The sequence below is a fragment of the Solenopsis invicta genome, chromosome 5 (assembly GCF_016802725.1).
Source record: "Solenopsis invicta isolate M01_SB chromosome 5, UNIL_Sinv_3.0, whole genome shotgun sequence".
Classification (NCBI taxonomy): Eukaryota; Metazoa; Arthropoda; class Insecta; order Hymenoptera; family Formicidae; genus Solenopsis; species Solenopsis invicta.
In genome coordinates this window covers 2,471,798-2,486,462 of record NC_052668.1, presented here as the reverse complement: position 1 = coordinate 2,486,462, position 14,665 = coordinate 2,471,798, and the positions used below count along the sequence as shown (strand labels likewise).

Below are 14,665 nucleotides of genomic sequence, written 5' to 3'. Positions count from 1 at the left end.
AGTCGTTACATTAATCATAAACTGCGAGTATGTAGAAAGTAGTGACTTCTCAATTTAGAAAATTTCCCCATGGACAGAATCAAATTCCATGGGTGTACATATAAAAATGTCGACCAATACCAAAAATTACGAATAGTTCCAAGCCCGGGGTAATTCGTAACTAGTCCGGGAATATCCTGAAATTTGTGTTTCAAGTTGAAAAACTGTGAAAAAGCTGTTGTTAAGACTTTCTTTTATTTAAAAAAAGATATAGTTATACAAAAAACAAATGCAAACGTACACGTTTGCATGTCTTTTTATGTCATCGGTGTGACAAATTTCCTAACCTCACAAATGTCAATCTTTAACGTTTTATAACTTTTTACCTGCTTAGGAGTGACGATTTTATATTCATATTCATGTTCTACGTAATAAAATACACAATATTATCAAGTTTGAACTAAATCAATAAAGAACTTTACCTCAATGCTTAACTATGTGTAGCGCAGATGTTCGTAACACAGCCAAAGGGTTAGAGTTACCCAACTTAAGTTAGGCGCTGCAATCAGTATTAACAAATCGCCCCGGTGCTTGGTATTACAAATAGCCCCAACATCAACTGTGCGCATTATTGCGTATGATCGACAAAAATAGACATCACACAGCAAAAAGTAAACACGAAATGTTTCAAATACATTCAAGTGGACACGGTACATTCAAAGTTTTCAAACAAACCTTATTATCTTATTTAAATTTCGAAGAAAAGCTGACTATCAGAAATTACTTCGACTGCCACAAAACACATTTTTTACTACTACGACTTCAATATGACGCCGTTACCAACAAAACTTTGTTAGTTACATCGGTTCTTATCTAGCAGTGCCATGTTTTTGTGCATTAAAAATTTTTTATTTTAATAAAATTTTTTCATTTTGTACTGCTTCCTTTTTAATTCTTTTAAATTAAATGTTATATATTCCATTAAAACTTATTGAAATTAAATAAACCATTTAGGTTAAAACTGAAAGATTTTTCAATGAAAATACAAAGATCGTACACTTTGATTATTTAAAAGATTTTGTTTTTTAAATCCATTTAAGTTGAATTAAATTACACAATTTTAAAATATTATTTATTTAATGGAATACCACTTGGGTTGGAATAAAACTTTTTAATGAGAAAATGATGCTACCACTTGAATTTTTAAAATATGAAGATTTTTTAATAACAATACAGAGATAGTACCACTTGGGTTTTGTAAAAAAAGTATATTCTCTTTATAACAGGCGCACTTTAAAGATAGATATTTCTCGCGGCTTCTGATTAGTTGAAATCTATTGCCTGTTGTTATTCCTTGTTCCTATTGTCTGTGCTTTTCATTGTGCATTCAGCTTAACGTATCACTCGGCACTGCTCGAGCGTGAGTGAAGTCCCAGTTGCGCACAGACCTGATCGGACACCACCAATCACGTAATCTAACCTAACGCAACCAACGAAAATACTCGGCCGCTATGATTGGCGGTGTCCAATCGAGTCTGTGCGCGATTGTGGGCCTAATCTTGAATTTATACGCAACAATACGTATACGCACGTTGCGAATGGTAGAAAAGTGTATACGGTTCTTATCTCGTATTCTTAAATACTGTTTTGTAGTACTCGCAATTGGAAACATATATTCTTTCTGTTGCACTGATTTACAAATGTAAATCAGTGCCAAATGGCAACGTCGAGAAAATATATGATTCTTTCAACAAATACGGTTTATAGATACCAAGTGTATGAAAAGATAGTAAATACATCATATATATTAATTAATAAAGTCGCCATATTGATTTACATAAGATTCTCATTGATCTAGAGGCCTTATGAATTAGCTGTGTCAGCTTAATAGATGTCGTACCATATGCTTATGGAGAGGTTTTTAATTATTTTTAGAAAATGGAAATGTCGCAACATAATTTTATCATATACCATTGAATTTGTAACAAAATAAGCTTTATTTTGCTTATAAAAAGAAATAAAAATTTTGAAAACAATAAGTAAGTGGTGGTGGAAAGTATAAAAAAATTAAAAAGAATTTTTTTATCACTATTATAAAGTACTCTTCAAGCCATTTTTTTTAATTAGAACATTTTTTTCTATCTCTTATAGTTTTAACAATATTTGTTTTGAAAGTAGAAAACTGATTTTTTTCAAAGGGGTGTTTCACCCCCTAAAAGTGAGATTGGGCACGTATAAAAAAATACATGTCTTTTATTTTGATCTTTAGTATAACATATTAAAGGCTCGTCTAAATCTGAAGCGAACACTTCCGAAAGATTCCTTGTAAGTTTGATTATCCACAGAGATAATAACTGATCAAAAAGAATTGAAATTTTAAAGCAATATACACTAGGCAACAAAATTATCGCAACACTCATTCCCTGATAACCAAATGACCGTAATCAGATTATATTTTGTTGTCACTTATTTTGCATTCAATTTCATCAAATTAGAACCAAGATGTTTCCACAAACTGTTCATTGTTCTGACGTTACTAAAGTCTTCATTTAAATTTAGTAAATTGCCAGCAAATTGTTATCATGCGTGCACTACATTCAACTGATGTATTTGATATCAAAATGTCAGCAAGTTATCATCATACATGATATCTACACGTAAAGTTTTGTTGTCGGCAATTTGATTACTACTCTAGTAGTAATTTTCTGCAAGATTGCAATAAATCTTACAGCAGATTCTTGAAAAATTCTGCCAACAAGACGTTATGATCTGCTTCCTCATTATACTTAATTCTTCTAAAAGATTTTGCAGTCAAATTTTTGCAAGAAATTTGTATACATTTGCTGCAATATTTGCAAAATTCTTTCATCAAAATATTAATATAGTCTCAAGATACTTCCCTGCCAAAAATGTGCGATTAAAACCGATTGAAAAAAAAGTAATCGATCGGGATTTTTGCACCAAAAATAAAAAATTTTATGTGAAACAGCGTTCCAAACACACGTCATTTTAAAAGAATGAGAGCGAGTATTCGTCTCGATGTTACAACATGTAGCTCTTAAAGACTCACTGAAGTATGAACCATGGTATGAATTGGGGAGTCGGCCGCGGTGGGTGACACCTTTTTGGACACCACCACTCACAGCGTTTGACCAGTGGAAAAACTCTAGGCATCGGCCACTATGAGTGGTGGTGTCCAATCATGCAGTGTCCAATCGTGCGCACCCCGGCCGCGGTGACGTCTAGATATAACGCCTGTGGCCACACTTGACTCACGAGAAATCCTCCGCAGCGTGGCCCCCTAGCGGTGGCATTAGCACTCACTTGTTCGCGTGGGATTTTACACACGGTGGGACCGAATATTGTCATGTCACCAAATTGTCGATAATAAGTTGCAATTTAGAATCTTTAACAATATTCACCAAATATTCTACTTCTTGTATTAAACTTATTATATCATACGTGACATCATTTTGCTGACATATTACTGTCATTATGACATATACGAATGCAAGCTCATAAGGAGCCGACAGTTTGCAGTCAACATAAAATGTTATTATTAATAAACGTTTGCTCTTAACATTTCATTAACTGATGTTGTGTTTTTGCTCTCCTGTTGCTGACTCACAAGGGCACCACACAAAACCCGGGTCACCGATTTTGATGAAACTTTACAGGGGGTGCGCACGATTGGACACCGCACGATTGGACACCACCACTCACAGCGGCCGATGCCTAGAGTTTTTCCGTTGGTTTGGTTAGATAAGTCAAGATGATTGGTTGGTGTCCAATCGTGTTGTGTCCAAAAGAGTGTCACCCCTTTACAGTTATGTAGTATTAGTATAGAAGTACTAAATGCTAAACGGAGACGATGCACTACTCAACCGTTGACGTGAAATCGTTGTTTGAATTTCACCATATAGCTTTAATACCGTAACATTGAAGGAGTTTGGCAAGTAGCAGCGTGGTGTGGCGGACAGCGCGAGCGCCTATAGTTTTGCAGGTCGCGGCCGTCGCGGGTTCGAGTCCACAAGTTTTTTTTTTTTCTTTTACCCAGTACTCTTATTGTTACAATATATATATATATATATATATATATGTGCTGAATCTAGCTTGGTTATCTGGGTTTATACCAAAATTTCGCACAACTTTAAATTATCATAATTTCGTTAAAAATTGTCGTAGTTGAAAAATGTTTTTTTTTATTTTAAAGCTTAAAGTCTCTATTTTAAGATGCATTTGGCCAATTTTAAATTTTTGCTTTTCTTCTGCCACTGTTTTTTTAAAAGTAATGACGTGTTTTGTTTCCACACATTTGCATAGTTTGACGCACTCCACGGTGTAGGATGAATTTTTTTCGCAAAAGTCACAATAACCATCGTAAAATTTAGAGTTTTCCCTGTAAATTAAAAAAAATCTATTTTGTACGATTTTTTTTGAGGAGGTAAGATGTATCAAAATTATGTATGCATTTTTGTCAGTTATCCAGCATTACCTAGATTTCGATTTGTCTCATTGATGAGGCGATCTTCTTTAGATCTAACGTTATACGAAATTTGCCTGTTTCTTGATAACGAGCCCAAACTCGAGAGATAGAGGATCGATGACCTATTCTCCTTGCAACATAACATTGATTTAATTTTTCTTCCAAAAGAGCATATAATTTGTGCACATTTAATTTTGTTTAAACGAGGCATTGTTACGACTTTATCATTTGCTTTTTGAATTATACAGTAAAAAATAAATTTATACTTATAGAGAGTTTTGGTGTTTATAGATTTATGGTAGTCAATATAAATCGCTACATTTCACAGCGTTTCTCTAAATCATGCAAAAACTGTCGAATTATGTATAACGTCAGCTAGAAAAGATGACCTCATCAATGAGACAAATCGAAATCCGAATAATGCTGGCGATAATTGACAAAAATGCATACATAATTTTGATACATCCTAATTTTTCGAAAAAAAAAAAAAAAAAAAATCGTATAAATTTGATTTTTTTTTAATTTGCAGGGAAAACTCCAAATTTTATAATGGCTATTGTGACATTTGCAATCAAAATTCATTCTATTCAATGGAGTGCGTCAAACTATGCAAATGTTTAGAAACAAAACACCTCATTACTTTTTAAAAAGAAGTAGAAAAAGGAAACCAAAAATTCAAAATTGGCCAAATGCACTTTAAAGTTGAGACTCCAAGCTTTAAAATAAAGAAAATTTTCAAGTACGATAATTTTTAACGAAGTTATGATAATTTAAAGTTGTGCAAAATTTTGGTATAAATAAGTGTTGCAATAATTTTGATGCTTAGTGTATATGATGTTATTGCATTATAAGTATGTATACTTGTTTATGAAGTATTTGTATAATAAAAAATCAAAATTTTAATAATGTATTACTCAAATATTTATGTTAACAATCGCAAATTTCTATCTATAATCGAGAACGTCATCGTTCTTTAATTATTTCCGGGTCCGCCAGTGTTGTACATACAACTAGCGTGCATACAAAGTCGGGTCTAAGCCCGAGGATGCCGGAAAAGGATAAGGACCCGCGAGAAGGCAGGCGGAAAAATGGGTGTATTTAGGGGTATCTGGTGATACTCACGAGCGGATGCTCACGTTACGGACGGGATCCGATAGCGCACGATGCGATAGCCTACCAACCAATTATCTTGACTTATTTAACCCAACCAACGGAAAAATTCTAGGCATCGGTCACTGTGAGTGGTGGTGGGCTATCGGTCCCGTGCGCTATTGAGATCCGCCCTTACGTTACAGTAGCGTATTTCGGCAGATACGAGTGTGTATGCTAAACGGTGTGACTGAGCTGTATGTGTTGCTTCCTCATAGATATGATTTCTTCGTGTGACTGACTGCTTCGTGTGTATTGCTAATGGGTAGATGTGCTTCGTATAAACGCTTGATTAACTTTCCGACACTTGATTGTCAAGCGTCGTCTTTTAAACTTAGTATACTTAGCAAAGCTGCTATTTGGCGCAATTACTGCTTCCGCTTTGTCAGTGTTTTTGCAGCACGTTTTAGGCCATTGCCCGTTACGTTTTCAGGTTTTCGAGTTTTCTAATTTGCCTCGTATTGAAAATGTACTTGATAAGTAATAGCGTCTTTCATTGGGAAAACTAGTGCGCACTGAGTGTGCACTCGCCGCTAGTAATTAGACGTTTCGATTTGCGCGATGACGGTGCCAACGGAAACGACCAACTACCTGCGGCGAATGCAACTCAGTGCGTACTATTGGGTGTACAACTTAGTTCGGTCCGTTTTCAAAAGATGGCTCTTAGTGCTACAATTGACGACAACAGCTGATTTTTGCTGTATCGTAAAAGTCAACACCTGTCAACCAAATATTGTTTACAAGTCTTTGAGTTTTGCACAACAAGTTTAATTTTTATTGCGTTGAAAATGTCGAGTTTCCAAATAAGCATCATTTGTGGGAAGTTTTGATTTTCTGTTTCAATTAAAAGAAAAGTGCAGCTGAAGCGCATCGAATATTTGTGGAAGTGTATGGTGGATTTGCAACATTGGATAAATCTTGCAGAGAATGGTTTTGACGATTTAAAAATGATGATTTTAATGTTGAAGACAAAGAGCGTTCGGATCAACCGAAAAAGTTTGAAGATAAAGAATTAGAAACATTACTCGATCAAGATGCGTGTCAAACGCAAGAAGACCTCGCAAAAACATTAGAAGTTACTTAACAAGCTATTTCGAAACGACTCAAAGCCGCGGAATACATCTAAAAGCAAGAAAATTGAGTCCCATACTAATTGAAACCGAGAGATATCGGACGACAATTTTGCATGTCCAAAATATTGCTTGAACAGTACAAAAAGAAATCTTTTCTGCATCGATTTATTACCGGGGACAAAAAATGGATTCACTACAACAATCCAAAACGCAAAAAATTGTATGTAAAGCCCGGGCAAGCAGGAACATCAACGCCGAAGTCGAATATCCATGGTGCTAAAGTAATGCTCTGCATTTGGATCAGAAAAATGTGATCCAATATGAACTGCTAAAACATAGTCAAACTATCACGGGAGATTTCTACAGACAACAATTGGACAGGATCCGATAGCGCACGATGCGATAGCCCATCAACATATCATCTTGACTTATCTAATCCAACCAACGGAAAAACTCTAAACATCGACCGCTATGAATAGTGGTGGGCTATCGGTTCCAAGCGCTATTGGGATCCGCCCCAACAATTGATCCGTTTAAAGTGAACTATAGCCGAAAAACGTCCAGAATATGCGACCAGACGAAAGGATCCCGATAGCGCATGTTGCGATAGCCTACATCCTAATAGCACACGTCAAATTTAAAATAATTCCCGATAACCCACATCTCTTCAGCACACGTTCCGATAGCGCACGAAGTAAAATGCGCAGCTGCCCGATAACCCACAAAAAAACGCACATCTGCCCAATAACGCACAAAGTAGAATCCGCACGTGCTCGATAACGCATATCTCGATAGCCCACGTCTATTTAGCGGACATCTCGATAACCCACGTCTATTTAGCAGACGTCTCGATAGCCCACGTCCTTTTAGCGCATGTCTCGATAGCCTACCTCTCGATAGCCCATGTCTTAATAGCCCACATTTCTTTAGTGCACATCTCGATAGCCCATGTCTCTTTAGCGCACGTCATCGATAGCCCACATCTCTTTAGCGCACGTCTTGATAGCCCACATCTCTTTAGCGCACGTCTCGATAGTTCACGTCTTGGGAGGGTCCCAGATGCGCACAGACCCGATCGGACACCACCAATCACATAATCTAATCTAACCCAACCAACGAAAATACTCTAGGCATCGGCCGCTATAATTGGTGGTGTCTAATTGGGTTTGTGCGCATCTGGGACCCTCCTCACGTCTCTATAGCGCATGTCTCGATAGTCCACGTCTCTTTAGCTTACGTCTCGATAGCTCACGTTTATTTAGCGCGCGTCTTGATAGCAAACATCTCTTTAGCGCACGTCTCGGTAGCCCATGTCTTTTTAGCACACGTCCCAATAACCCACGAAGTAAAACATGCTTTTGCCCAATAACGCACGTCCCGATAACACACGTCCTAAGTCAAATTTTATTACGCGCATTTGGCCTAATTAACTTTATTTTATGACTATATTCATGTACACTTCAAACATAACAGTTGCAATATTTGTTGCGTTGCATTCATATGTGTAAAATGTATGACAATTCACTTTCAGCATTTACAAAACACGTCCATCATTAATGTAACTGATTACAAAACACGAAGCAGACATTCCAATAACTCTCACATTCATTTTATATGGCTTTCATATTATTTTCATTAATTCAATCAAGGGACGTTAACCTCATAACCTTACACTAGAGTCCTATATAAAGAGAGAAGCGACATTGATGTCCGAAGCTCTGATTGGTAATCTGTTTGATACTTGATTGGCTAAGCGAGCAGCCATATTGTGACCACAGCTGTTTGCAGCATGATACGAATGGTGTTTAATGACGTTGGAGCGGTCCCAAAATGGCGGTGGAGGACTCAATTGGATACTAAAGATTGTGGTAGGGGTTCGATGTCGCTTCTCTCTTTATATAGGACTCTACCTTACACCTATCACACTGCATGAGAATGAGCGAGCGTGAAATATACATTAACATTAGATGAAAGCAATATAAATAAGCTGTGAATAACACACACCTTATTTATATTGTTTTCACCTAATATTTCACGCTCGTTCATTCTCATGCAATTTGACAGGTGTAAGGTTATGAAATTATGTCCCTTGGATAATTAATGAAATAAATGTTAAAACCATATAAAAGGAATGTGACAGTTATTGCAACATTTGTCTCATGTTTAATAATTTCATGCTTTCATGATCGTATATAGTCACCTGCACAGCATGTAATATTTCTGAAATATCGCGCTAATATTGCAAAGATATATTGCAGTAATATTGCAGCAATATTACTGCAATGTCTAATGTCCGCGAAAATTTATTGCAGTAATATTACTGCAATATTTCAGTAATATTACTGAAATATTACAGACATATTGCTGTAATATTGCTGTTCAATCGATGCTGTGTCCAAATCTTAGAACATATACTACTGGAAGAGGAATTGGATGTTCAACCTGAAGCCAACATCTGTACGAGAGAGAAGAGCTAGAGACTCCCACTTAATCGTAATTAATGCACATGTGCCGTCTGCTATTGGTTTGGTTAGGTAGTGCGTCAGAGTTCTTGTGTCCCTCATGTCTGCGGAAAGGGAAATGAAGGAGTGATACTGCGGATGCGCATTACAATCAATTGGGAGTTTCTAGCCGCACAGATGTTGGCTTCAGGCAAGATCAAAGGCGGCATAGACAATTCTTCTTCTAGTAGTATATGTTCTAATGTCCAAACGGGATCCTCCCACCTCAGTTAGGTTATGGTTATGGTTAGGTTACACAATTATTAGTCCGAGAATGCGAACTAATTTCTAACATTGTAAACATTGAATCTATTCAACTTAAAGAGTAACATTTAAATTAACTTTCAAATTGAGAATAATACTTATAGGTTACATTCAAATTTACTATCTTAACACTAAATTGAGTGTAATATATTTTGGGTGTTTTTTTAAGTTGTTTTATAGTGTAAACATTCAAATTTTGAATGGTTTTTCATAAAGAATGTAGTAAAATTTTGTTTAAAACGTTTATATAATATTTGAAAATATTTGTAACAAAACGCCTCTCCACCTCGCGCGCACTGTCACTCCGACCACGGTATAAGAAAGAACACCTCCGCGCCGCCAGCTGTCGGACTAACAGATATAACAATTTTGAAGGTGCCATTCGTTTGCTAGTCGTTTGCTAGTGTTTGCATGTTTTTTGTTTTGTTTGCATATTAATTAGTTTAAACAAAAAATCGAAATTAAAATTTGGACAAATTTGGACAAGTAAAACGTCGTTTTAGCCTTTACCTCGTGATCGAGTCACCTAGAAAGTTACTAGGGTTAAAGTTACTATAAAATCTCATTTATTAATAAATGAATTAGTACATTATTTATCGATATAATTAGAATAATACTTATATATTCGGAACTGGCAAACAACTAGCAAACGATTCGACACTGAATTATTCAGGAAATCACGAGGTAAAGGCTAAAACGACTTTTTACTTGTCCAAATTTTAATTTCGATTTTTTGTTTAAACTAATTAATATGCAAACAAAACAAAAAAACATGCAAACACTAGCAAACGATTAGCAAACAAATGGCACCTTCAAAATTGTTATATCTGTAAGTCCGACAGCTAGCGACGCGGAGGTAGAAAGAACAGTAGGTTGACTCTGTCACAAAGCACGGAGAAAGTTGTGCATGACCGAATTGCACAACCAGCAATATGGCGGTTAAGTTCTGATTGGATAATTCCAGCATATGGCATCATTAACCCGACTCAGGTTAAATTAAACTACTGCGCTCGCAAACGCTATTGGATCCACGCACAACTAGCAACATGGCGATCTTGTAGTCATCAGATCAAAGGTGCCGATACAGAGTCAACTTAAGGATTTTGCACATGAAATGCATAACATAACATAAGCACAACATAAGACCGATGGACCAATGAGCATCCAGCATAAAGTCGCCATATTGATTTACATAAAATTCCCATTGGTTCAGAGGCTTTATACTACGCTTATGCTCTGTTATGCATTTCATGTGCAAGGCCCTGTGCTCCGACCGTCCGAACACCGCGACATCGCCACGTGTGCGCACCGAGCTAACCTCTCGGGGCGATCACGCATAGGCACGAGTACCGTCCGTGGCGTTCCGCAACGCTTCCATTATAGACGCGCCAGCCGAGCGCGCGGATTGGCGCACACAACCGCACGCTTGGATACCAGTAGTAGCAATGCCGAAGTCAGATCTCTCCGGTCCGTCCCAGTCGAGTATTCTCGACGCGCTCCCAACTACCTCAAGGACGAGCATACTCGCCTCTTCCTATACCCTCGATAAGAATCCTCGTCGTCCTGAGCGGCCGAGAATCCTCGATTCGCAACCGCTTCCACGGCGAGCATCCTCGCCACAGCCAATCATGGCGAGCATCCTCGAATCCAGCGGCCTTCTCGACCAATCCCGTTCACGTCCGCGACGAGCATTCTCGTCGAACTTGCAGACCAGATATCCCTGGCCAATCCGCTCCATCTTAGAGCATACTCGAGGAGAACAACATCGTTGAGCATTCTCGACGCCGACAGGGCCATTCGTAAACCTAAATACTGTCAAAGTATCCGCGCCTTGACAATACAATTGCCTCATTTGCACGAGGTTGCTCGGGCAAACCGCGGAATCGCTAATGTAACCGTACCAACACACCAACCAATTCACGTTCGCCGCGACTATCACACGCGCCAATGCGTTCCGCGATTTCCCGACACCAACCGGACGCCGTGTCTGTATAACCTTGCAAAACATCGTTACATATCTACATATATAAAAAGCCACCTCGAGACAATTAGTTAAGTCTGATTATTTCAATTATCTGTTCGTTTAATTCAGTTATCTGTTTAATCTGATTATTTCGAGACAATCATGGTTGTTCATATAGTAAATCTGATTATCTCAAACAATTATCTGTACATTTAGTTTAAGCTTGATTTTTAGGCATAGCATAATCTAATCATAAGTATTAGTTTGATATTTTTTAAAATAAATCTATAGTCTTTATTTTCATTCATGCGATTATTTGAACGACTCGGTAATTCAACGAGCTTATATCCAACCAAATCCTTGATCCCGACACCGTCCGAAAACCATTAGCGTTACACATGAACATTTCTAATGTTATTTTAATGTTTCTTACTTATTGAATTGCTATCCGATTTTGCATTATTAAAAAAAAAATGATTAAAGTATCAAATTTGTCAGAACAAGAAAGATAAAATTTAAACTTAAAAATAGTTTCCCAAAATATTCTCTAAATACTAATAAAATTCCATGAACATCGATGATTCTCAGAGATATAAAAAATAAATTTTAGATTTTATCGATTTTTTCCGATACTAAACACCGTATATATCAGTAATTAAATCATTTGTCTTACTTATCGTATTATATGACTTACTTGTGACCGATCTCGTGAGCGGCAATGTAAACAGATGTAAAGCCCGCAGATGGATATGGCTTACCAAGTTGATCCGTAACTCCCAATTCCGCTATTACGCAGGAATAACGCGGAATGCACAGACCACCAACAGTAGCCAGTCCCATAGTGGCACTGTTTCTTCTTCCATTCTCGATTGCGTAAAGATCCAGTCCGGTCACGTAAAGACCCATGTCCCAGTGACGCGAATCAGAGTCCTCCGGAGGATTACGAGCGTTCTCGTAATTGCAAAACGAGTCCAATAAGTTACCTCTCTCACCGCCAAAATGCGGTAGATCAAACGGTTGCCTCTGAATAATGTCTAAGCGTATTAATGAAATATCGATTGGGACACCGAGACTCGGATGATGATACAATGCTTGGATACCATTCACATACACTAGTAACATGTCACGAATCCTTTCATCATCTTCATCGAAAAAAGGCGAAAACAAGCGGTATGCAGCTTCGTCAAAAAAGACTGCCAATTCTAATGTTAATTTTCCTTTTGCATCTCGTATTCGTTGCTTCGTTTCAAAATTTGAATCAGTGGGCAATAATCTCGGCGGTGATCGCTTGACCACGTGAAGTTCATCCAACGTAAGATCGATTTCTTCTTTAACGTAACTATTATCAACGAGCAAGGGTGAAGATGTAAGACCGTTTTGCAAAGGTGTGATCTCCAACGTAGCATTCTCCAAAAAGATGAACCCGTGCTACTTCCAAAAGAGACGCATTTTTTATGTTTTACACACATATTCATAAACAAAAAGACAGTCCTGGTGAAAATTTTTCTCAGAATATTTTATCCTTAACGGAACGTGATGTTATTTGAATATTCTGTTCAAATACTGGATTATAAATAATAATAAGTATTTATATTAGGTGTACAACTTTGCTTCCGCCGTTTTCTAATAAATGGCTTTAGCGGTATGTGGTGCTGAAAATAAACAGATATAGATATCATACAATAAGCTTGGGCATTTGTCAACATAACCCCATCGAAACATTAGTCGATTTGTGTCCGCATCGTAAAGTTATTCTCAATTGAAGGTATCAGTTTACGAGCCAAATTCTTGTCATTTGCGGGAGATTTTAATTTTCTGCTTTAATATGAAGAAATCTGCGGCTGAGTCTCATTGCATATTCTCAAATACTTATGGCGAGACTGCTATTAGTGAAAGAACGTGTCGTGAGTGGTTTCAACGCTTCATGAACTATGATTTTGACATCAAAGACCAGCATGGCGCTGGAAGAGAAAAGGTTTTCAAAGATGTAGAATTGGAGGCATTACTTCATGAAGACTCGTGTCAAACGCAAAAAGAATTAGCAGATTCATTGAAAATGACTCAACAAACCATTTCAAAACACTTGAAAGCCATGGGAATGATTCAAAAACAAGGAAATTGGGTGTTGTACGACTTGAAGCCGAAAGATATTGAACGGCATTTGTTTGCTTGTGAACAGTTACTTGAAAGACAAAAACGGAAGGGATTTCTGCATCGCATTGTGACTGGAGTACAAAAAATGGGTTCATTACGATAACCTCAAGCGCAGAAAATCATGGGAAATTTCCGGCCATGTTTCCACGTCGACGGCCAAACCGAATATTCACAGTTCGGAGGTCATACTCTGTATTTGGTGGGACTAGCTTGGCATAGCGTATTATGAGCTGCCAAAACCGTCTGAAGTAATCACAGGCGATCTACGTCAAAAGTAATTAATACGTTTAAGCCGAGCATTGGCAAAACGGTCGTAATACAACAAAAGACATGATAAAGTGATTTTGTAGCATAACAATACTTGACCCTATGTTGTAAAGTCGGTCAGAACATACTTGGAAACGTTGAAATAGAAAGTCCTATCCCAGCCGCCGTATTCTCCAGACATTACTCCCTTTGACTATTACTTGTTTCGATCAAGGCCTAGTTGACCAGTATTTTCGTTCTCATGAAGAAGTCAAAAATTGGATTGATACGTGGATTGTCTCAAAAGATGAGCAGTTCTTTTGACCCGGGATTCGTACGCTGCCCGAAGGATGGAAGAAAGTAATGGCCAGTGATGGACAATATTTTGAATCGTAAATGTAGAACCAGTTTTTTACAATAACCCTCGAATGTCGGGAAAAACGGCAGAAGCAAAGTTGTACATCTAATATAAAATAAAAACGGGAAATTTGAGTCAACACAGAAATTATTGGGTAAACATTATAATTTATAATAAATAAATAAACTTTAACATATTCAGAATTGCAGAAAACAAACTTAGATTGCACCGCTTAATAAATAATGATAATTGGACTGGACGCATTTCAAGTCACCTTCAACGGTAGTAAATTTGACGTATTTCCCCGGTAAACAACTTTGTGTATATAATTATATATTATACAGGGTGGGGAAAAAATACCGGGACAGCAAAATATGTCAAAAACTAGCATTTAAAAAAAAAGTGTTTCAGATAAAAGTTGTAGAGTTTTAAAAGATCTATTTACTGATTTTATCAGTTTGACCTTGGATGGCGTCGCCAAGGTCAGATGAA

At 37.2% G+C, this 14,665-nt stretch overlaps 1 protein-coding gene across 1 annotated transcript in view; it reads right to left on the bottom strand.

The window, feature by feature from the left end:
- The window catches only part of LOC113004833 (A disintegrin and metalloproteinase with thrombospondin motifs 3), a 122,825-nt gene that overhangs the window by 90,163 nt on the left and 17,997 nt on the right, over nucleotides 1–14,665 (bottom strand). Inside the window, exon 3 of the mRNA XM_026139297.2 lies at nucleotides 12,110–12,843. Coding sequence (XP_025995082.1) covers nucleotides 12,110–12,843 — 734 coding nt within the window. The remainder of the gene's footprint in view (nucleotides 1–12,109; nucleotides 12,844–14,665) is intronic.